A 23,172-nucleotide genomic window follows, 5' to 3' on the forward strand; every position below is an offset into this window, starting at 1 on the left:
AAGATGGTACTAGGCCTCATCACTGTACACTTCCTGGTAAATAAATTGATCAACTAGGTGCATACAGTATATACACACATCCAGTTTCGTTTTAGGCTCTAAACGCCGTGCAGCGTTTAGCCTGAAAGTCTCTATGTATGACTTGTATTTCAATAACCTTTCAATTCTAGCTGGCACTGTGGTCTTCTCTGCTTTCACTCCCCCCAGAGGTATTTTCTGCTTAACATACCGTCCATGGCCGAGTGCACTAGGTTGCTAATTACTTACGCTTCGCCTCCAAGAAGATCTTCACAGGAGTCCAAGGCCTTGGAGTGAACTGAGATGTCGTCTGAACAATGCTGCAGATATCATGAGTGGCACCTGTATCACACCTTATAGTCTTCGGACTGAAGGTAGAACTCGTAAGATTTGCTCCATTAATCCGTAATGTAACAATTAATAAATTTTAAGTGCGACGATGTTCCCTCAAAAGTGGTCATATATCAAGAATAATGTGTTCTGTTATACCCACTGGATAATCACAGAATTTACATCATCCGTAAAAACGATATCTAACACATTTACTGACAAATACATGTCATTAATCATAAGAGATATTTCAGAGAAATATCATATTCTTTCCATAAATATCATTAAGAGTGAAAAAATATGCCAATACTTTTGGAGAATTTAAATGTCATTTGCATTAAAATGATGCAAGTATTTTTTCCTGCTGAACTTCTCCTAGTTCTAATTAAATGTGTTTTGACGCAATTATACACAATACCTATATATTTTAATGGTTTATGGAGGTCTTCGAACAAGAAATATTTTTCCACCTTTTTTTAGTTTCACGTATGAGTTCTCTTGTATATTATACACAACACAGATTCTGAATGTTAGTGATCCTTTTGCATTAGTACCATAAACAACACAAAACTGGAAGGGTCTTCTGCAGTTCGGTGGGAGAAGGAATGAGATAAGGGACGAAATAACGACACCAAAGACAAATATTTTTTGAACAATGTCCATATTGTAATTATTATTCCCACATACACACGGCACGTTGTGAACCTTGTCTTATCATTATAGAATATTAATATATGTACATGGTACAATCTGTATACAGCATCATACACTTACACCCTTTTATTTAATTAATATTAATATAATTGAGTATAGCCCCTCTGAAAATCCTTATATTATCTCTGCGTGGCCACTCGGGACCAAGTTCGTTTTTAAATTATAACACAATATTTTATCTTCTTCCTCACAAAACTGAATCTGTACATCGTCACCATCATTTATCATTAGTCGTCAAGTATTTAAGACTTGATCACCTATGGTACGTACTTACACAATCAATAATCATATCTTTCCTCATCTCCTCAGTGTTTCATTTACTGTTGAAAAGCATCATCCATAAGAAGAATATGGTTATTGCTTTCTTATTGCAAGAAGCCAGTCATAATTGGCTGTACAACGTGGGCAAAAAATATCAGGCTATCAAATAAAGATCTCAAAGGTTCATTTAAATGACCAATTTTCATATTTCATTTTCATTTAAAAAAGTATTTTATACATGCAATTCTCTTCGTAACTATGAGCGTTGCTGAGGTTGAATGGTCCGATGAAAGTGGGATATGATGGATGATTTTCTTCAGCTAGGTGTCAATAAAAACTAAAAATAATCATTACTATATTTCACGAAGTATCTGAGGTACAGTTTCATTCCTTCTAGCAACATAAATGATTCGTAATGCACGTGGAGGTAACCACAAAACATTTCATTCATGTCATTACTATCTAATTCCTACCCTTTTATTGCCCTCTGAAAAAGTTTTCATCTACTTGAACTAGAATTCTCTATGAATCAATGTGAAATTGATCGGAAAATTGAAAATAAAACATAACATTAATATGAAGAAATCCCAAACTTACCAATGACAAGTCCTACCGATATAATTATATTGACAATATTTGCTGATGTGAATTCTATATAAAAATGCTAACGAAAATGGAAATGGTTACGAGTTCATCCACATTAATGAAAAATCTCCTCAGAGAGCTAGGAAAGGGCTCTATCCTTTATAAATCAAACTTGAACCTCGCCCCTAATTTTATGCAATACACTGTCTTAATTCGCATTTACGCAACAGAACAGTGACCAAGGAACATATGAATGAGGTATGGGTATGAACTAATAAACGTAGAACTAACTCCAGGAACATATTTCTTACTTTAATACAACGATTATGTCATCAGCGAACAACAGAAAAATATTATAAAAGGGATATAAAGAAATAAAACTAAAAGTATAAAGGATGATCACACAAAGCTCTTTCCTTTCTGACAAGATATTTTTGTAGTCCATACTTTCTCAAAATCCACACTAATAAGGAACAAAATGCAAGAAGTATTAACTATCTACGTAATGATATACGCCATTTTATATACCATTTCATTGTGGAATTGACACAATTGCGACGCATACACATTTCATATAACAAATAATGTTTAAATTAATTATTAACAGTATTATTTCATTTTAGTGTTCAACGTTTAAGGCCCACGATATTATATTTAAATAAACAACTGAATTTTACATCAGTGTAAATGCATATTGTCAAGACAATAAATGTGTATCTATTATATTTTCTTTCCAGACAAAGGAATAAATTTACAGTACCGTATTTATAAGAGAGAACACTCACAACTTTAGCACACTTCTATCAGAAACTAGAACCGATTTCACGCTACAGAAATACGGTTTCCCTATTGGTTTTGGTGTTGGCTTATCTTCTCTGGTAATAGTTCGAAACATCAAAATACCGCTCCTTTAAAATGTTCTACCAAATCCACTGAAAATTCTTTAAATTTCACATTCCTGCAACCACATATGTTTCCTTCCTCCTTTCCCAGGGAGGTAAATTAATGAAAAATTATAACGAACGTAAATAATTTATCACTGTGATAGCTCTACTCATAACCTCGAATTTGCAATAAAACTAGTGATTAATAAAACTAGTGATTAAAAATGTCCTAGTGTCGCAACGGGGAATAAGGGAGGGAAAACTATATTCCGTAGAAACTGACCATACCAAATGTTCATTAAGGATGTACTTTTATTCCTTCATTTTAGTATCAAATATTGGGATCTGCTTCATAGACAAATGTTCTGCAATTTACCTCCATTACTGCCACAATGACAGTTGAAACCGCAAAAGCAAGCCAAACTTCATGAAAATCTTGGAAATATTTTGTTTTACAACGATAATTTGTAAAACGTAGAAAGGAGTTAACCTGAGCCACTTCGTACTTTTGCAAATTTAATCAATTGGAAGAATTACTTATCTGTAACGTAATATCATCCAGGATTGAGTATTATATTCGTGGCCATGGTACAATTCAGATTTCACAAAAGACCCGTCTAAATGATCAAGAACACTTACAAGAAATTGAAAACAAATTGAATACAATATATCTTTATTATTACTATTTGAGATTTGTGGTATATTAGTATGAAATTAATGTATTAATGTAATCTGATATGTTATAGGACTGTAATCTGACTTCACTTCGAGTTTAAAAAATGAGATTCAGTATTTCGTACCCCTACGTATCTTACTAAACATGAAATATTCTTAAGCACATTTCGGTTTAGCAGTATATTCAATATTTGGAGGAAAATGTGTACTTATATATATTTTCAGAGTAGTATTCCGATAGCTTTATGGTTAAAAAGGCAATATTACATCACTCATTGCTAATGTTATCCCGTTGTATGAATTCATATGTACGATGAAATGATTAGGCAACGGGTGTACGGTACCGAGCGTAAAACATAATTCTCACAGGGATTCTAAATTGAGCTAAATTTTTTCTTTAAATATATGTGTAGATAAAAGCCTTCGAATGATAAATTACTATAATCTAACGCACAATTGGTGCTGAGAGGCTAACATTTCTTTCTTTGTCTGGAGTTTACCATATTCATCTCAGAGAAAGACATCCGAACAGTCAAATATTCAAAAACAATTAACCATGTGTGATAATCTTTCGGATCGTTTCGGGGTGAGAGAAATTGAACGAAACTCTCTTCATTTTTCTCCATTAAATTTAAATAATGTCAAATGAGGCACTAGCAAAAGATAATACAAACGCAAGAATAGGGTAAACAGATGAATAGACATGTAATTCATCAAACGATCTCGATACCGGCATGCGTTGTCTCGTTTGAATCCAGCGGTGTGTTCAAGATGAGAAACTATTACTACTACCAATACTGCAAGCGTATGGAACACATACTCAGCTGTTATACGTATTGAAATTTTAAATTCAGGGGAAAACAAGTATGAAAATAATAGACAAAGTTTGTCGAGAACGCGACAATGCTAAGCTTATATCTCGAATGTGTCATCACATTAAATTTTGAGAAACAAAGGACTAAGCGAACCTACATAGTTTTAAGGATGCCATGACTTTAATAATAAGAATTTAATCTCGCAAAAGTTATGTGCTCTCTCATTGCAAGTACTTGCTCAATTTCTCCAACGCTGTTGGTTTTGCAATAACATTCGCTATGGAAGTTGTATTCCAGCTTGAAGCAAATCGCATATAGAAGGCATGGTCAATTTATGATAATTTTATCATATTACTAGTTTCTTAAATTTACTGTTCAGTTGAGGCAACAAAATAAGGCAAAGGGAAAAAATTAATTTGGGAAAAGCAAGCAAGGTCTAAATAAATGCTTTACAATAATTAAATTCAGTATCACAATCAGGTCGTCTGCAAAAACTATACTGATTCCTCCCTTCATATAGCAAACTTCATTGAATATACTATATGACAAATTAAACCTGTGGGGCTTGGAAAGCCACAGGCCACTTCGAAGGCAATTTGTATCTCATTCGAAAAGGTACCCTAAAGACCCCTAATATATGAGCTTCTGGCGTTTGTATAACATAAACAGATATGAAGAGTTAATTTTCACACAATTCCAAAAGTGGTGTGCAAATTATATCCTTGCAGGCCCGAAAACAAAAAGAATATCGATTAAGGTTCAATGAAATGTGAGAAAATTGACAAAAATGAAATAATACAGGAATGAATTTCTTTCTGTTCCAGGCCTGTAACAAATCATACATTTAAGAAATACTTATGATTATTAATATGATCTTCAAATTTATACTACTCTGCATTTACATTTTCATTAAATATAAAATTAAAACGAAGGACAATAATTATTGACAGCAAAATTTGAACACATATATAAATTAATATATTTGCCATAGACTTAAAACTTCATTTATATAACTACTTAATTTCAATGTTTATAACCGCGTTCCTAATTAGACAGGAACAATTTCCATGTCACAATGTACACATTGTAGCGGGCACTTATATCAGTTATTTTCTCAATACTCCAATTAGTGAATACACATTCGAAAAGTTTGAACTTTCCTCAAATTAAAATTCCTTTAAAAAGAATACATTGTACACGAATTTATTTACGTATATTACATTTCACGTGTTTCAGTTGTTACTTGGGTGTCTTTATTTGACTTCTCTGACATCATTAATCAGAGCGGGCTCGAAGGCTCTCGTACAACTCGAAATCACTTATTCTGGAATATGTTTTCCAAAGAAGCCCTACATAATTAGTCATCGCAGCAATGCACTGGAAATCAATGAAACACATTATTGAAGATTATGACAGTATGAAGTCAAATAAAAACGGACCCATCATCCATGGTGTTACTTAAAACAGAAACTTTCACTTAAATATTATCAAGAGAATTCTATGTGTGATAAATTCCTCCTACAATTTTATTCAACGTGTATCACGTGTAACCGGCGTCTTGTAATAGATAAATATCAAGCAATATTATATTTAAAGGGTTAACACACTATTAATATATCGCATTTGAAGAGCTGGAGCATTGATACACCTGAACAATGTCACATTTGAAATTTTATTGTGCACGTGTGCCTTCATTATATAGTTTTCAGAAAGTGCGTGTGAAGTTTTATGTAGAGCAACAGGTTACGTTTATGATACACAAATACAATATTTTACCCACCACTTAACAGAGATAACTGTTATTTAATTTTCCTGTAATTAATCAAATTTTATTCATCTTGTTTGTTCATACACTAAATGTCATTTAATGATTTTCATCTAATTGATGAAATAATGTTTTTATATAACATAAAACACATTACAACTATATTTTCCCGCTATAATGTAGTATGACAGATGCACACACAAAAACACAAGCATACAATTTTTCACTTAATTGTTACGTTCGGTTTTGGTTATTACATAATAATTTCTTCCATAACAAAGAGGTAACGCTTCTATCCATTAATAACATACATTTTACATAATACCATAGTGTAAACAGTACATTAACCACAACAACACGTGTTTGTTTTTTTATATTTTTTAGATAAACAGGATATTATATAACACAATACTTTGACTGCATGTCTACCACGGAAGACATGCCCAGCTTGGGACAAATGTGAGTATGTAATGTATGTATATGTGTATGTATGTGTAAGTGTGTGTTTTATATTCGTGTTCATGTGAAAATGTGTATAAAATAGTGAAGCCAAACAATGATCGCTTTATTTAAAATATATATGTATAAAGCTCTATAGCTTCTCCTCGTTTATATATATATAATATACACCTCAATAGATGGATAGAAAATAAAACTGGTAGTTTTAAAAAATTATTTGTTCTTCATATCTGAAAGATACAGAAATTAATTGGAAAGACCATAACCTCACTTTTATTTGCATATATAGATTCAGTATTAATATATAATACAATGTGGTCCTATTGGGCAATAGATAATTGAGTCACTTGAGTAAGGTCATGACTACTGATGGACTGTGGTTTGGAATTCAGCAGAGAATGAACAAGTGTGGAAGATAACATATGGACGTAACGATATTCCGAAACCAGATTTTAAGAGGGTTGGATTCATCAATATAAGACACAGTTTCAAAGGATCCTTCAGATTAATGGGAAAAGCAGGGGCGTTAGCGAACAATGGCTATGCACTGGAAAGACATCACCCACATTTCACGATGAACCTAGTGCACTACTCGGAAGCTCATTTAATTCCTGGCATGATACACAGGAGGCAGTTCATGATGTCAGTATGTTTGTGTGGATGTGCGTACGTCATCTATCGTGTGATACACCTCATAAACACTGGCTAATAGTGAGGGGACGTTCAAATGAGTAGCAAAAAAGCTTAAGCTGGGGCCATAGCGGGTAACTTCCAACAATGAAACATTATTGCTTTTCTGAATATCAGTCAGTAAGATTAAGAACATTCACGCGCTCACATGGATTTGCAAATATTTTACACGTCATTATATACTTACTCTTTTGACATTATATTAATATTACACCAAACAATCATCCTTATATTTAAAAACACTGAACTGCCAATAAAGATTATTTATATTGATATAAAAAATTCTACTCACAAAGATATATATTTGTATAATTTTTTATCATGAAGCGATCATCATTTGGCTTTGATTAAAAATGTCTTCTACATTATTTATAACACGTCATCAATACCAACCGCAATAGTACTCTCTATCTCTCTTCAAAGAAATATTCCTTCATACAGGCTTCATTTTGCATATTTAATTTCTTTTTTAACAATTTCATGGTATCAAAATACAGCATTTATGACAAGAGTGCAGTTACATGACTGAACAGCACTGTATTGCTCTGGAGATGCCTAGCGATTAAAATAGACTATAAACAGAACTCTTACAATCAGGATAATATACATTGGAAATAATGTGATCATTTCTGGAACAAAACTTACATTTTACATTTTAATGTATTTTGCTATAGAATCTATGGAAAATACATATAAAATAGAAATGTAGGAATATTTCAAAGAAAAGCAAATATATAATTTACATGCACCTAAAAGCGCATTTTTTTATTTTTATTCCCTGATTTGCCGTAACTGTTTGTTGTTTTTCTTCTCTATTGCTCTTTGAAAACGCAAGGAAATAATTGTGAAATTAATAATACTCCTGAAAATACATAATATTCTGTTTAAAAGATCAGGTCAAATGAAGAACTGCAACTTACACGCATATTATAGTCAACATAAGGACAACTTGTACAGAGACAACAAAAACAACTCTCTGATGATATTAATATCATCATCTTTTCATTAGTAATGATAATAACATATAAAGTAACATAGTAGTTAATGATTATCGTAGGACACTTCATTTTTCATAGTTTATATTATAATTTTTGTATATATATATATATATTTATATATTATATAGATATTTTCATTTAGCTACCGACACATTTTTCTGCTACTTGCATCTCTTGAGAATTCTGATCAAATTGTACTAAATCGTCATGAACTACAGAGTCAAACAAAACACATAGAGAGGTCCATGCCTCGTCAATAATATATATTCTTTGTACTGCACACTTCAACTTTTAAAAATTCGTTTACAGCCAAAAGAACGAAAAATTCTATTGCTAGATACTCTCACAGACTATTCGCGTATGTATAAAATTTATATATAATTATGAAATACAGTATCCGGGAACGTATAACGTAACTGTGACTACCATAACGTCTGCAGAATGTGCTGAAATACTCAGTAAGATACATTAGGAAAAATTAGATTGTGACCAAGTTTGGAAGTAAGCTACTTTTTAATATGGAAGTATAGTAACATATTCCTGTCACTATGTGGTAACCACACATCATGTCAGTACACTGCATTTTTAGGGAGTCGATAAACACAGGAGCTTAACTTTCAGCCCTTTTTCGAGTAATAAACACCGAAGGGGGTGATGGGCAAATTGAGACCTATTTCCATTGCGTAAAATATTCTGGTTCTCCACAGTAAGTCATACCGAAATTCCGACGATTTCTAATTAATGCCGCTAGCTAAGGAATCCAGTGCGGAAAATCCCTGGGCCTTGACACCATAAGTTTCGTTTCGGATATGCATGAACCAGAGTAAGGAATGACTCCATGAATATTAATATAATATTTACTGGTTTAACTATTTTAATTTAATTCTAGGGTGACGGGTTTCTGGTGGAAATATAAAAATGGCAGCATGCATACCGAAATAAGGCCATGTGTTTCTACGAAAATGTCACCTGGCTGATCAATTAAAAGTTAACTGGATGTTCATCCTGAAGACGAAAAATCAGTAATGTTCTTACAATTGCTTTCGCACATTCTCAGACCAAATTAATTTAAATTAATGGCCGTGGAAATAATATGGCGGACATTTCAACTAAATGACATTCAGAAGTATTCAAAATAAATAGTCTTTTGCTTTCTCTGTTGTTCAGATGATTGTTCCCAGTTCCAATTTTCAGAGATTTCGTTTCCTTCCTCTCATCAAATTACAGTCGATCAGGGCTAATAGCCACCTTTTAAAAAAATACATCAGATGTAGAGACCATGTGACAAAGCACATAAGCCAATCTTCTATTCATACATAATGTCTTGCCAGCTGGCAATCAACACACGAAAGGGAAACCAAACATTATTTCACGCACCTGAAGACTGACACACGCAGGCAATAATATGCATGAATTAATTCAAATTAATAACACCTGACAACTTCCATTATTTGATTCACTTCTGGTCATTTATTAATGCTTTCCTCTCGATCTCCTTCAGTTATTTATATTTATTGTAATGTGCTGTGCAGTCTGTCCTGTTGAAAGCGCTTTCATTTACCATCAGAACACCAACCAAAATTTACAACAAAAACAATTTATCGTTTTTGTTTTTTCAACATTACCTCAATTTCCTCCTGTTCCTTGTCTTGTATTTCTTTCCCATCAGGAAAACATGGACATCCATGCATGTGTGTTGTTCTATCTAATGCTAAACAATTACCTACTAACTATTCCAATACATCTAAAGGTATTTTATGAAGCTACACCTACTACAGACTACATCTAGATTTTGTTGTTGTTTTATATATATGTACATACAGCATCGTTTATGGTTTGCTGGCGGATTTGGTTTGCATTTTGTCGCCAGGATGCCCTTGCTTTGGGCTCCACAGTGAGTGACATATTAAAACATCAATAATTAGTTTATATATACAAATGCATAAAAGTTAAAAGAATTAAAATATAGACTGTGTGTATATATATATGTATATAAATGTAAAATATATATAATATTGTTTCAGCGTGTTCTTAGAAGGTATTATATTCCAAACATTTCATCATATACTTTTCCATTCTTCTAAATATTGTAAATATTTTGTAACTGTTCGCCGATTCGTAAGTCCTTTGCGCTATTAATTTTGTGAATTAATTCTCTGTAAATTTATAGGAGAAGAAAGAAGAATGAATAAAAATAAAACCAATGTAGCTCTCCACCCCATGTGTGGTGCTCCCTTTTCATTGTATTGGTCCACTTGCCTCTGTGTCGAGAAGCGACGAAGAGTGGGTGAACTAGACCAGCCTACCTTGGTGAAAGACGTCACGCATCTTTAATGGAGGTTCGTAGCTCTAGCGCAAATATAAATTATGAGTTGAATTTGACGCTCTATAGAATAATTAACTGATTAAATATGACCGCGGGGAGAAGTAGGTGTCCAAAATGATTTATATAGTTTGCTCAAGTTAACTGGAATTTACCTTAAAGCATAGATATTTCGTATCAGCTATTATAGTCTCGTACAACGAATTGGACGACTGTTAGGAGATATACTTTCCTATGTGGCCAATATAATAAATCTAAAGCGACACTCATCAGCGCATTAAACAATTCCCAACATAAGATACATTCTTCGACATTTCTCTCCAAATCACAAACAGATTTGGTTTAACAGTCATGTACACCCTTTATATAATAATTATTATATTGAATATGTGTGTGTATGTCTAGAATATAGATAACTTTCATAAGTATATTGTTCTTTTATTAGATTTACTGACGTTGATAAGTCAACAATTCACGTCACAAACACACCAAGTAACTTAGTAGCTTAATTAATATTACTTTATAAATGAATAAATGTTAAATATTTCCGCCAGGATTAAACAAAAGGGACATAGCGAAGGTGGCTTTTAGTTTAATTTCATCCAGCGAACATCCAACTTGAGTGAAGTAAAAGGAAGGTAGTGTGGGGGCATCATTGTCACACTGATTTTGGTGATTTGATGGTTTGAAGATCTTGACATAGCATGAGGACGAAGATGGATTACATTAGTAGTAGTAGTATTAGTAGTAGTAGTAGTAGTAGTAGTAACAACACCACAGGGTTACTTAATAAAATAAACTGGAAATATTAAGTTAATAAAAGATCCGGCGGAAATGACATTTTCTTCTTTGTCTCCAATGTGAAGGGCAGGTCACATATAATTACTTATTAATATTTATTATTACATAATAGAATTAAAGTTTATCAAATAATTCGATCGTGTATTTCTCAACATTCTGCTATCACTGTTGGCCCAAGCTCGTGCAAACAGGAGCAGATAGGGAAACAGAAGAAGATCGTTTCGTCGCCCATCCAGTATTCAACCTGAGTTTCCACAGTGATCCAAAACCTAAAGAAGAATAAATAACTCTCACTTCACGTATACCCTATGAAAATGGTTCCCAACTCAAGATACGAGTGGTTTAAATTTTACTAAATGATATTCAGTGTACGTGTTCTGCTATCAAGTAACATGCGCTTCCTACATTGGTAGGAAATGTTATTGTTAACTTAAGAAATGACCAAAGTATGCTCATCTTCGTATTTATAGTATCTAAGTTGTAGTACAACGACCGTCAATATAGTTCATATTAAGTGACGCACACTGATATGACGCGGAAGCTAAAGGTAAGTGTTTAGAATCCAAGCTAACATGACTTCTGTCATATATTCTGAGCAGTATATGGAAGTGCTAATATGGAACCACGAGTCAAGTTAAAAGACTCCCGATTCCTAGTCGCAAAAGACGAAGTCTACTGCACCCCATTATCTCCCCATCTCTCTCTTACACACACATATATATATATATACATAAATAAAAATGCGCGCGCAAAACAACTTCAGATGAACATCATTCAGACCAAGAAGTCGTAAAAATAACTAAGCAAATTCTGTTCGCAAACTGTAAACTAGAATGTCTCCACGAAAGGATTAAACCAGCCGCAGACCAGTGAGTAAGGATGGAGATGTTATATAATGCGTGAAGAACATCAACAGATAGTGTCGACGACGGAAGTACAGTGTCTATTGGTGCATGAAGTTGAGCATTGGTAAAATGAGCTGCATGATAAAATATAATTGCCTCCAATACAATGTATTATTCTGAAATATGCATATTTGACTTTCAAACTGCTATATCCCAAAGAGGGGAGTATTTGTTCTCTTGCTTGTGGGAGATAGTGGGTTAGAGCCCCACTGTCGGTAGGCCTAAAATGGTTTTCCGTGGTTTCCCATGTTTCACCAGGCAAATGCTCGGGCTGTATATTAATTAAGGCTACGGCCGCTTCCTTTCCACTCCTAGACCTTTCTTATCCCATCGTCGCCATAAGACGTATCTCCGCCCGTGAGACGTGAAACAAATTGAAAAAATTGTATTTCTTCTCTACAAACTAAGGAGTGTAAAATATTACCACTTAGCAAGTAAAATATTATACGATAAGAACTGAAGAAGTGAAACAATCTGATTACAAGAAGTAATCTAAAATAACATACTCACAATGTACGAACGTAGTTTATCCGTAAGTGAATATCAAGAAAGTTTAACAAGTAGAACGGGTGATAATCCTACATGAGATAACTTGGTGTAAACCATAAATCAAAGGAACAGTAAAACCCATTATATTTAAATGTAACAAAAACTTTTCAGTCTGTCAAACACACTGCAATTGCAATATAAATTATAACACTATAAACATACCAGTAAAAATAAACACTGTTATACAAAGATTGGCATGTTTCGTTCTACAAGAACATCCTCTGGTTCTATCAAATCACTTAAAACATGCTTATATATTTACAGTATAGTTCACGTTGCGTTAACTTTTCAACTACAGAGAGTTTAGTGATAACATGAACCAGTAATGATGAAAAATAAATTTACAAAAACTTAAGTACTTATCTAGACTACGGATGCTAAGTCCATTCTCACCAAACACTATTTCAGGACAGTGGTTATGGAAAGTTTTGGGTAAAGCACACTGCTCGCGGAGAGGGGAGGGGAAGCATGGGAGGGACCGTGTGGAGCGTTGTGGATCTCTCCTATTGGATGAGAAAATCGAATATACTGAACCATGGAGAGGGAAGGGGAAGTGGGGGCGGAGCGAGTGGAGCGCAGTGAAAACTTTCTATTAACACTGGAGAGGGGAGAGAAGGTTATTGACCTACTTCATGTTAAAACGTACTTTTATGTAATATGGATGAATGCAAATTAATTATTTTAGGTGAATAAAGAAAGGAATTGAAACTATTAAATGTTATTATTATGATAAAAGCTGATTTAGGAAGGAAGTGTCGTCCACATGTTATGTGAGTAGAGTGAAGTGGGAGGAATTTTTTAGTGTATACGGTCATTACGTTAGTTACATTAGCATTTTTGCGACGTAAATCTCGATTTCGTCCTTTGTATTCAAAGAATACGTTTATTTTCGATGTGTAAAATGTTTAGATCTCTGTTGGGGTCTGTGAAATGGTGTGAAGAGTCGTATATGTGCTCCCCGAAGGCTTAATGCCACGTATATAGGTCAAACGAAACGTAATTTCCACACAATATGTAAAGAACACAAAACGAGTTCAGATATAATCGGCATTCAGCCTTCGGGGAGCACATATACGACTGTTCACGCCATTTTTCAGCCATCAACACATATCTAAAAATTTTACGCATTGTAAATAAAAGTAAATATTTGAATATCAAGAAGCTATCGAAATTTACTTCGAAAAAATGCCAATGTAACTAATCTACATGACTATACACACTTAAAAATTCCCCCCACCATCTTCGCTCTACTCGCATAATATCTGGAAAGCACTTACTCATTAATCTAGCTTTTATCGTAACAATAACATTTAATAGTTTCAATCCTTTACTTTATTCACCTAAAATTTAAATTTGCATTCATCCATATTACATAAAAGTACATTTTAAAATGAAGTAGGCCAATAACCTTCTCTCCCCTATCCAGTGTTGATAGAAGGTTTCACAGTGCTCCACTCGCTCCACCCTACTGCACCCTCTCCTCTCCACGGTACAGTGTACTCGAATTTATCATCCAACAGGAGAGATCCACAACGCTCCACACGGCCCCTCTCATGCTTCCTCTCCCCTCTTCGCGAGCAGGGTGTTTTACCCGAAACATTCCATGACCACAGTCCTGAAATAGTGTTTGGTGACAACGGACAAGTAGGAAAGTTTTTCATTATATTAATACTTGTAAATACATTTTTTTGTCTTTGCCGGTACATGTTATCACTAAACTCTCTATCATTGACAAGTTTACGCAAGGTTAACAATACTGTACATATATAAGAATGTTTTAAGGGATTTGATAGAATCTGAGGATGTCCTTGTAGGACGAAACATGTCATTCTTTGTATAATAGTGTGCATTTTTACATGTATGTTTATAGTGTTAAAATTTATATTAATTGCTGTGTTTTTGACAGACTGAAAAGTTTTGTTACATTTAACTAAGTCGAAACTGAAAAATATGGCTTTATTCTTAACAAACTATTACGTTTATTCATACTGCACATCTGTTTGCATGATATGAAAGATAAGTAATGATAAAAGTAAAATTTATTTACAGACTAATCTGTAATGAATTCATATCACGTGGAAGTATTTAGATATCCTTGAATGTTATGTGAGGTTACTCTTGTTTTATAGGAGATGAGTATGTTACAATTTTCAGAACTAGACTTTATGCGCTTCATTACTTATTATTATTTTGGTATATCTTCCTTTATCTGTTTAGAAAGTATGGACTTTTAGCAGACTCAAGGCTTGTGAGCATAGAATATGGCTTTGAAAATCGTCTGAAATGGCGAACTACTGATTTATCTGTGCAATTTTGGCCAAATTGTAAGTTGCTCATACTCTTCTCTATTTTAATGAAAACACAACTATTTTCATGGGTTAATGTAACTTGTACGTTGGGTTATGAAAATGTGGCTTTCCAAGTTGTTTGCTCTCTAATAATCACCATTTTGTCAATATGTGTGAATTGTTTGGGTAAGTTACGTGCCAAAGAAAGAAGTAGTCGGTATATTTATTTACATCACACGACTGCCATCATGACATGACATGACATAATTCACAATTTAAAATCAACTATACAATTAATTCCACACAGACCTAGTGAACATTAATATCTAAACTCCTCGCATCCTGAGCGTTAGGAACCACTGTGTAGAAACTAAGTACGTGTCTAACAGAGATTAGGATGATCTACCGCAATTTCCACGTAGGTTTCTGACGAGTTAAAAACAAAGAATGTAGTCAAGAAGACAAGTTCTTCAGTTCAAACAAGTGATAAGTGATCCATATTAAGTGATGAAACTGAATTTAAGAATAGTACTGAATTTTATAACATAATTAAACGATTTATCCCATCCTTATCTCCATTAGAACTTTAAAATGGTCTTATAATGCAATAAACTTGGCATCAAATCCTATATTTTATTGGAACGCCGCCTACTTCATAATCAGTTACGTTTCAATGGCTCTATAAACATAAACCCTAGAAGCCAAATGTCTAAGGAAAGGGTGATTCATTCCTGTAAAGACAGATAGCGAAGTATATCGCTAATATTTCTATTAAATTCAAGTTATTTGTACAAAGAAACTTAAGATTTAGTCCTTTGCACTAGTTTATAGTGACTGCTATTTGTTTAAAATTGGAATTGTATTAAAGTACAGAAGTAGGCAGCTGAAAAATATATTCATGCATTAAAGAAAACTTATTAGAAACTATTTTCTTCGTGAAGATCACTTAATAATACGAATGATTGTATTACTCTAAGGGGTTAGATTCGAATGAATAGAATACAAAACGATTATTATTTGTTAAGGTAACTGTTATAAATACAAGCCAGAACATCCCACAAGTACGTTTTCAGGCACCGGTAAAAGAAAAATTTTAAATTTCTGTGCTTATCATCAATATTTATTACGCGCATGACTTGTGATATGTACACAATAATGAATGACACGTTACAAAAACTGGGATTTGCAATTAGTCGTACTCCTGTGTATTCCTACAACATAAATATGAAAACTACAGTAATTTTTACTGAAATGAAAGGCAAGGAATATTTTTACTTGAAGCCTTATTGATAATAAAATATATTTCACTTAGTAAGGAAATTCAAATAGTACTCCTCTTAAGGCGAAATGCAAGAAAAATAACGTTACTTGCCACTATCTACTGTTTCATTAAATGTTGAACACGAATATGAATTATTATATAACCCTGATCATTTTATCAATGAGATGCGCATTTAAGGGAGTATATATATATCAGGCTGTTTATTTCTGAAACCTTCAACTAATGTAGTAGTCAGGAATTTAAAACTATAGGGAGTAGAACAACCGAGCAACGCGTCGTAAATTACAAGAAACACTGTGTAGGGCGACTTAAAACAGAAATAATTTACACTTACTACAGCACCTAACCAAACATACATTAATACTGAGAGCATGTTTCTACCAGCATCCGTCAAAATCAAATCAGTTTTAAAATTTCGAAATAATGAATTATTGCTTCTTGGAATAAATGATAATTTAATGAATTATTAGTTATTAGTGACATTGTGGGGAACTACTTAAAATTTTCAACGGCCGTAGGCTGGATTAAGGAGACTATTAGTTAAGAAATTACTAACTTATGAACAAATGCATATTGAATTAAATAGAGGATAATAAAATGTAAAAGGTAGTACCACGGTATTTTGTACTTGTATATAGTGGCGAATGGCAGAGTGTGAATCAGGATCATCTACATAATCTGATGGGATGTGCACTAGGACGAATTTCGTAAGCAAAGCCACGTACACAATTAGCATTTTCATAACAAGAAGTAAGATTTTCAGCAATTCTAAGCAACATTCTAACATCACGCTGTCAAGTGTTATCACGATATCCACTTAATCAAACCATATATGTTTGTATGTTTAGTTATGTTTAGTCGTTATTAGTGTTTTATATTTCTTGATTTAAGAAGTCCTTTCTAAAATGCAGCGTATTCTCAAGGTAGTGCCCTACGGAAAAAAATGGGACGTAATTAAGCATCGCGTCCATCCCTTCTTTGACACACATATGTTCTTAGTGGGAACCGAAAAAAACTGTAAAAAATAAAAACCGTTAATTGAAGTTTACCTTGAGGTAAAAAGGACAATTTAAATAAAAATGAAATAATCATATATATTTTATCTTACCTGTAAACTTATCTGGCATTTACCAGCCTCAATGGTAGCCGTTAGTGAAAGCTGCTGGGATAAGAGGGCCCTGCGAACATAGCAAGGAACATGAGCCCGGCCGAACCGTAGCCTGCTTTAAACATTTCCTCCCTAAAATAAGGACTATATTTCCGAAGGGTCCCTTAACCTCCATCAGTAGTCATCTAACACCGCTGAGTAGGCCTACACCTAACTGAATTGCATCCCGTAGACCATCCGGATTCGAACTAAGGCTTTAGGAATACCCATGCAATGGGAAGCATGGGGGACATTTACGTGTTATTTATGAATTTTGAAAAGATACTAATTTTGGGATAAAAAGTTCGTATTCTTTCCAATTAAGAAAGCAGGGAAAGTCCTATCAAGGTGAGAGGAGCTTGTCGTTTAAATCTTCGCTTAATTAATTCCTCTTTCCTACCAGCTAAGCAACTTCGATGTAACGTAATTCGTAAGAGTACGAATATTGTATATATATATATATAGGAAAATTATGCCTCCACCTGGATAGGCACAGCGATCACTATAAAGGAAGTCATATGATACTCTATTTGGTGATTAATTGGAAAGGAGGCGATGAATGAGTGCCTCTACCTAACCCATATTTTCCCACCATGTTGATCCTAACGCAGTTCCTTCTTACATCTACTCCTTTGTTAATTACGCTCTAAATATTGAAAATGGTAACACTGGATAAATGGCACACACATGTGTTGTTTCCATCCACTTTTCAGTCAAAGTGACTTGAATGTCGTACAATTATAGTGATCACATAGTGTTGTTCCTCATATTTATTTCGATTTCCTGACAGAGTAGTAAAATCAGGGAAATTATACCGGTTTGAACTTTTATTTCCAACGAAGTAGCTTTTGACTATTAAATCTCTGCGTACTCCTAGCGGATAACAACCCTTCTGAATAATGAAGTACGCATACAGTTGCTGTTATCGGACCTATTCAATGCTAATGTAATGAAAAATAATTTAAATAACAAAAATATGAATGTATTAAATAATATGAGATAAATCTGTTAAATTGCCATAAGCGCTGACGTATTATCCGATTCTGTAGATTTTTGCCTTCCTGAATGGATCAAAAGCAACATTGTTTTTCATATCATCTTTGCTTTATTGGCCAATATCAACAAATTATTTTCCCACTTTCGTAGAACATTAATTAACCATATTTCCGTTATATTCTAGCTTCCTTCTAATTTAAATATCAACTGGAAAATACTGAAACGCTGAGCATAACTCCAGAAAGTCACAAATATTACAAGAAATTATTTTAAATGATCATACTGCGAATTCTTGTGCAAATACCATTGGTACGCCTTAAGTGTTAATCCCGTTACATGAATTCTGAAATCTACACTTCATCAATTAAAATGTTTGTGTTGATAACCATGTGGAGTGCACCAAGGAATTCGTAACTTCCAGACAGGTAAAAATATTCCATTGTTAAATCGGAATTTTGTCACAAATGTTGAACAGATACTTAAATTCAATAGTCAACCTCTGTTCTTACCTGAGCAATCTCAATTATTCATTTTCCAAATTGAAGAGCTCCTTTCAAAAACTCACCAAATCAGTTTTTAAATTGAGAAATCCTTTGGATCTTCTCCGTAATGTGTAGACTTATCTATGTCGCTAATATTTTATTCCAGAACTCAACATGGCATCGTAAAGTGTGAGGTAGGAAATCATAAATATTTCCATAACTGTACTAAGTCAGTCCGTGATGTTTTCCTAACTCTGCTATATCTAATACGCATGCGTACGAGTAAGCTCCTGTTTTTCATATGAAACGCGTTGATGAGCTGTCAAGTTGCCACATAACGCCTGCGTAAAAGATGAGCGATTATTTAAAAGATTTAGTGAGTCCGCTATAAGATTTCAGTAGAAGCAAGAACAGATGAAGAAACGTATAAACAACCGGGATAACACAAAAGGCAAGCACGCGAGAAACATTTCAAATGCTCAACTTACTTCTCGTAACGCTTATAATTATGATGGAACACCGAACTATACCAGCAATGTACGATTGTTGAGTCCAAGAGACATCGCTAATTTACGTAAGCAACTTTATAACTCCAAACCAAATGTAGAGCAAGATAGCTCCCTTTTACAATATTTTGTGGCCACTGAACAAAAACCACATCGACCAAGGAATGTAGACAATTGCCGTGCTAGGTTATTAATGCATTATTTTACACGGAGGAAATCGGAAATATTGAACGAGTTTGTAGTCAGTCATTCTGATATGTAACAGGAATGAGTAGATTTAGACTGAATCGCTAACCTGAACACTTAAATGCTACAGGTCAACTATGTATGGAACAGAGGTGGTGCTCATATTAAAGTTAAAGACAGTGAGACTGAGGCTTTCACTGTAGCTTTCATTAAGGTTCTGAAGTGCAGAGAAAGCCACTATATGAGAGCAAAGAGCATAAGTGTTTACATGGATGCAACAATATCCATCAGGAAGATATGGTGAATGTGGAGAGAGGCCCGAGTGGCTGCTTCAATACCAGTCACATCTAATAGCAAATTTCATAAAATTTTCGAAACAAGATTCAATATCGGGTTTGAACACTCGAAAGGAGATACGTGTTTATTCTGTGAAGAATTAAAAATAATTGAGTTTCAAAAGAAGTTCGTAAACCTTTAAAATTCGGTAAATCCACAATATGACATTAATTTTAAATCTAACTTGTTTATATACAGTATTTCACTTAATATGAAAGAATATACTAAAATCCCATTGTTTTGAGTGCTTGCTACCGTTCTTCGAAATGTGTAATCTATCATGTGCACATAGATATCTTATTCCAAAACTCGCTAAGTCTGCAGTTGTTTTCAAGAATCTGCCTAAGTCAAGTGACTTGGTTTCCTTTCGAAAAAAGTAGCATTCAACGATAATAACTTCAAAATAGCGTTTTCGAAATAGGGTATAAGTTTGTTAACATTGTTCATAATATTACTTTGAAAATGTTTATATTATGTCATAAAAAAGTAACATTGCCTAAGTAGGCCCCGATTCAAAACGTGCATTTCCTGAATATCAATATTTTTTACTTGGTGAGTTTTGGAAACGAGCTCTTCAATTGTATCACAACATAATTTGGAGAAATAAATTGAACTAATCGTTTTCTAGGTTTCGATTTAGAAACTGTAAATGTTAGGTAACGAATGATTAAACATATGTAAGGCACCATTATTTAATACTTCCACTTATTTTGCATTAAGTATTTATACATGTATTCTTTAATTAACAACGAAATTGGGATCCACGGAAATGGGTATTCTCTGAAGGTATCAATGAAGTTGGTTCGCCATTGTGTCCCTTCAACTTATTTTTCCTCATTTAAACTTTATACTTTATAATGGATTACATATTCCTCATTAATAATAATAGGTAAGGGTTATTCTGCCCGAAGGCAGGTCCGAACCTCCGCAGAGGTGTTCCTGAGCCGGAGTTTACGTGCGGTAGGGTGGCCAGTTCCTTTCCGCTCCTCCATCCCCTTACCCTCCCCCCACCAACAGCGCATGGCAACCCATCCAACTCCTGACCACGCCCAATGTTGCTTAACTTCGGAGAACTCACGGGATCCGGTGTTTCAACACGGCTACGGTCGTTGGCAATAATAATAATAATAATAATAATAATAATAATAATAATAATAATAATAATAATAATAATAATAATAATAATGGAAATTATTATTAATATTCAATCATCAAAAAGTCAATTAATTCAAAAAGGAATAAAAGTAAATTTGTAAAATAAATCGGCCCAGTAATCATACAGGGAGGCAACAACTAACACAGGCTACTCCAAAGGACCCTCATTCGTGTGTTATGTCCTTTGGGTAGTAGAGGCTGTCAGAATGTAATTGCCCCACTTGGCTACTCGCTATTGCACTGATTTATGGTTATGGTTCCCATCCTCCCGTTCCCCATGGCGCGTGTACTGCCCAGTACGGTATAAGCTCTCACAAGATCACCTGAGCACATTCTAAATGGCCAGTTGCTACAATGCATGCTAATCTCAGCCATATGGAATGAAATACGGAAATCTGATACGAAATTTACGACAAGTTTTCAACTACATTGTGTGTTTTTTCATCCATCACTTCGTGAGATGAAACTGCTTTGAAACATTAAGAACCAGAAAAGCATTTCATATCCAATGTTCTACAGAATTTAGGAAACCGAGAACCAGAGTTCATTATCACGGACATACTCTGTGAGGAAAGTGACCTGAATAGTTTTCAGTAACATCCACTTCTTTAAACTGAATGCGAAAACTAAAAACTTAACTATTATGAACATAATCAAACAACGCTAGGAGATATTCAACATCTAATTCCCAAGCACAAAATAAGGGGTAATTAGTACAGCATATAAGATTCACGTTAGTTCTGTGTTCTAACTCTTAGAAATGTACCTCCCATCGTACACGCGCAATAAAAAAACCAAAGATACTCAGTACCAAATAACTATGAAAAATCCTAAGTAAAAGAGAACGGTAAAACTAAATATGTGCCTGTTAAATACTGTTCATATCGCCAAAAGAGAATCCTTGGTGACCACTCTCTAATTTTGTGTCTGCATTACTAAAATTGATAACGGAGGCTGCATTTGTATTTCCACGAAAAATGATCAAAATTTGGTTTAAAATGACAATGAACAACAGAATTCCACTGTATAAAAACATGCGGAACACACAGTTGACGTTTATAGGACTGCTTTCTATGAGTTAGCTCAGTATGAGAAATTTACATTTGTAGATTACTCAATGATTACGTTCACCAAGCAAATACTCAAATTATTTAAGGTAGATAAGCAATAGGAATATTGCGCAACTTCACAAAAATCTAAAATCGCAAGGCAAAATACACACTGCTCTCGAAACGAAGTTTATGTTTTGATTGAAAACACTGACGTGAAAAATGTTTCCAAATGATCTTTTTAATATTTTGCATGATTTTAAAGGTATTTTACAATGCACAACTATTTCATTTGTGCAGTTAACCATCAATAGCTTTATGGGCTTTGGAACATTCAATTTCGATAGCGGTACTTAATTTTAGATATAGTTAAGATCTGTACTGTCATACATGCTGAACCAAGGAACGAAGGAAGTTATGAAAATGTCTTCAAAAACGGTACATTTCAACTGGATAAATTTTTCCAAATTCCTTTCCATCAATATAATCATGAGAAAGATGTGATAATCATAGAAGTTCAATCTAGGAACACAGTTCTTACATCGCTACGCGCAACTAAGGAATTTAATCTCCTTAGTAACCAATGTTTTTTGATACGATATCAGTACATCCTTAGAAAATTCGTTTACTTAACTTCATAGACTGATGCAAAGTTAGTATCATCTATTATGAATTCCAATTCTTCGCCTTTAGTTAGTTTTCAGTTCTGGCAATGAGAATTAAATGATCATCGTGCAGAGTGAATACGCCCATTCATGTCCACGAAAGAGTTGTTCAGATAATAAATGTACGAACATTTCCTATACTAAAACACACCTCATGCAAAACGTGCTTTTCCGCACCACAGCAAATCCCATCAAGTCATTAACAGAATATTATAATTACGTTATTTTGTTTTACCTTTTGCTGACTACTGTTACGGTCCTCAGACATACCGCGGTGCCGGAATGTTGTTTCGCATGAGTTATTTTAC

General features: G+C 33.9%; 1 protein-coding gene across 1 annotated transcript in view; it reads right to left on the minus strand.

Moving 5' to 3' along the window:
- Nucleotides 1-990: 990 nt before the first annotated feature.
- The window catches only part of Rbp6 (RNA-binding protein 6), a 1,759,572-nt gene continuing 1,737,390 nt past the window's right edge, over nucleotides 991-23,172 (minus strand). The window contains exons 14-15 of the mRNA XM_067141638.2: nucleotides 17,451-17,520; nucleotides 991-11,587 (exon numbers count right to left, since the gene is read on the minus strand). Coding sequence (XP_066997739.1) covers nucleotides 17,479-17,520 — 42 coding nt within the window. The 3' untranslated portion in view covers nucleotides 991-11,587; nucleotides 17,451-17,478. The remainder of the gene's footprint in view (nucleotides 11,588-17,450; nucleotides 17,521-23,172) is intronic.

Source organism: Anabrus simplex, chromosome 2, assembly GCF_040414725.1.
Source record: "Anabrus simplex isolate iqAnaSimp1 chromosome 2, ASM4041472v1, whole genome shotgun sequence".
NCBI classification, from domain to species: Eukaryota; Metazoa; Arthropoda; class Insecta; order Orthoptera; family Tettigoniidae; genus Anabrus; species Anabrus simplex.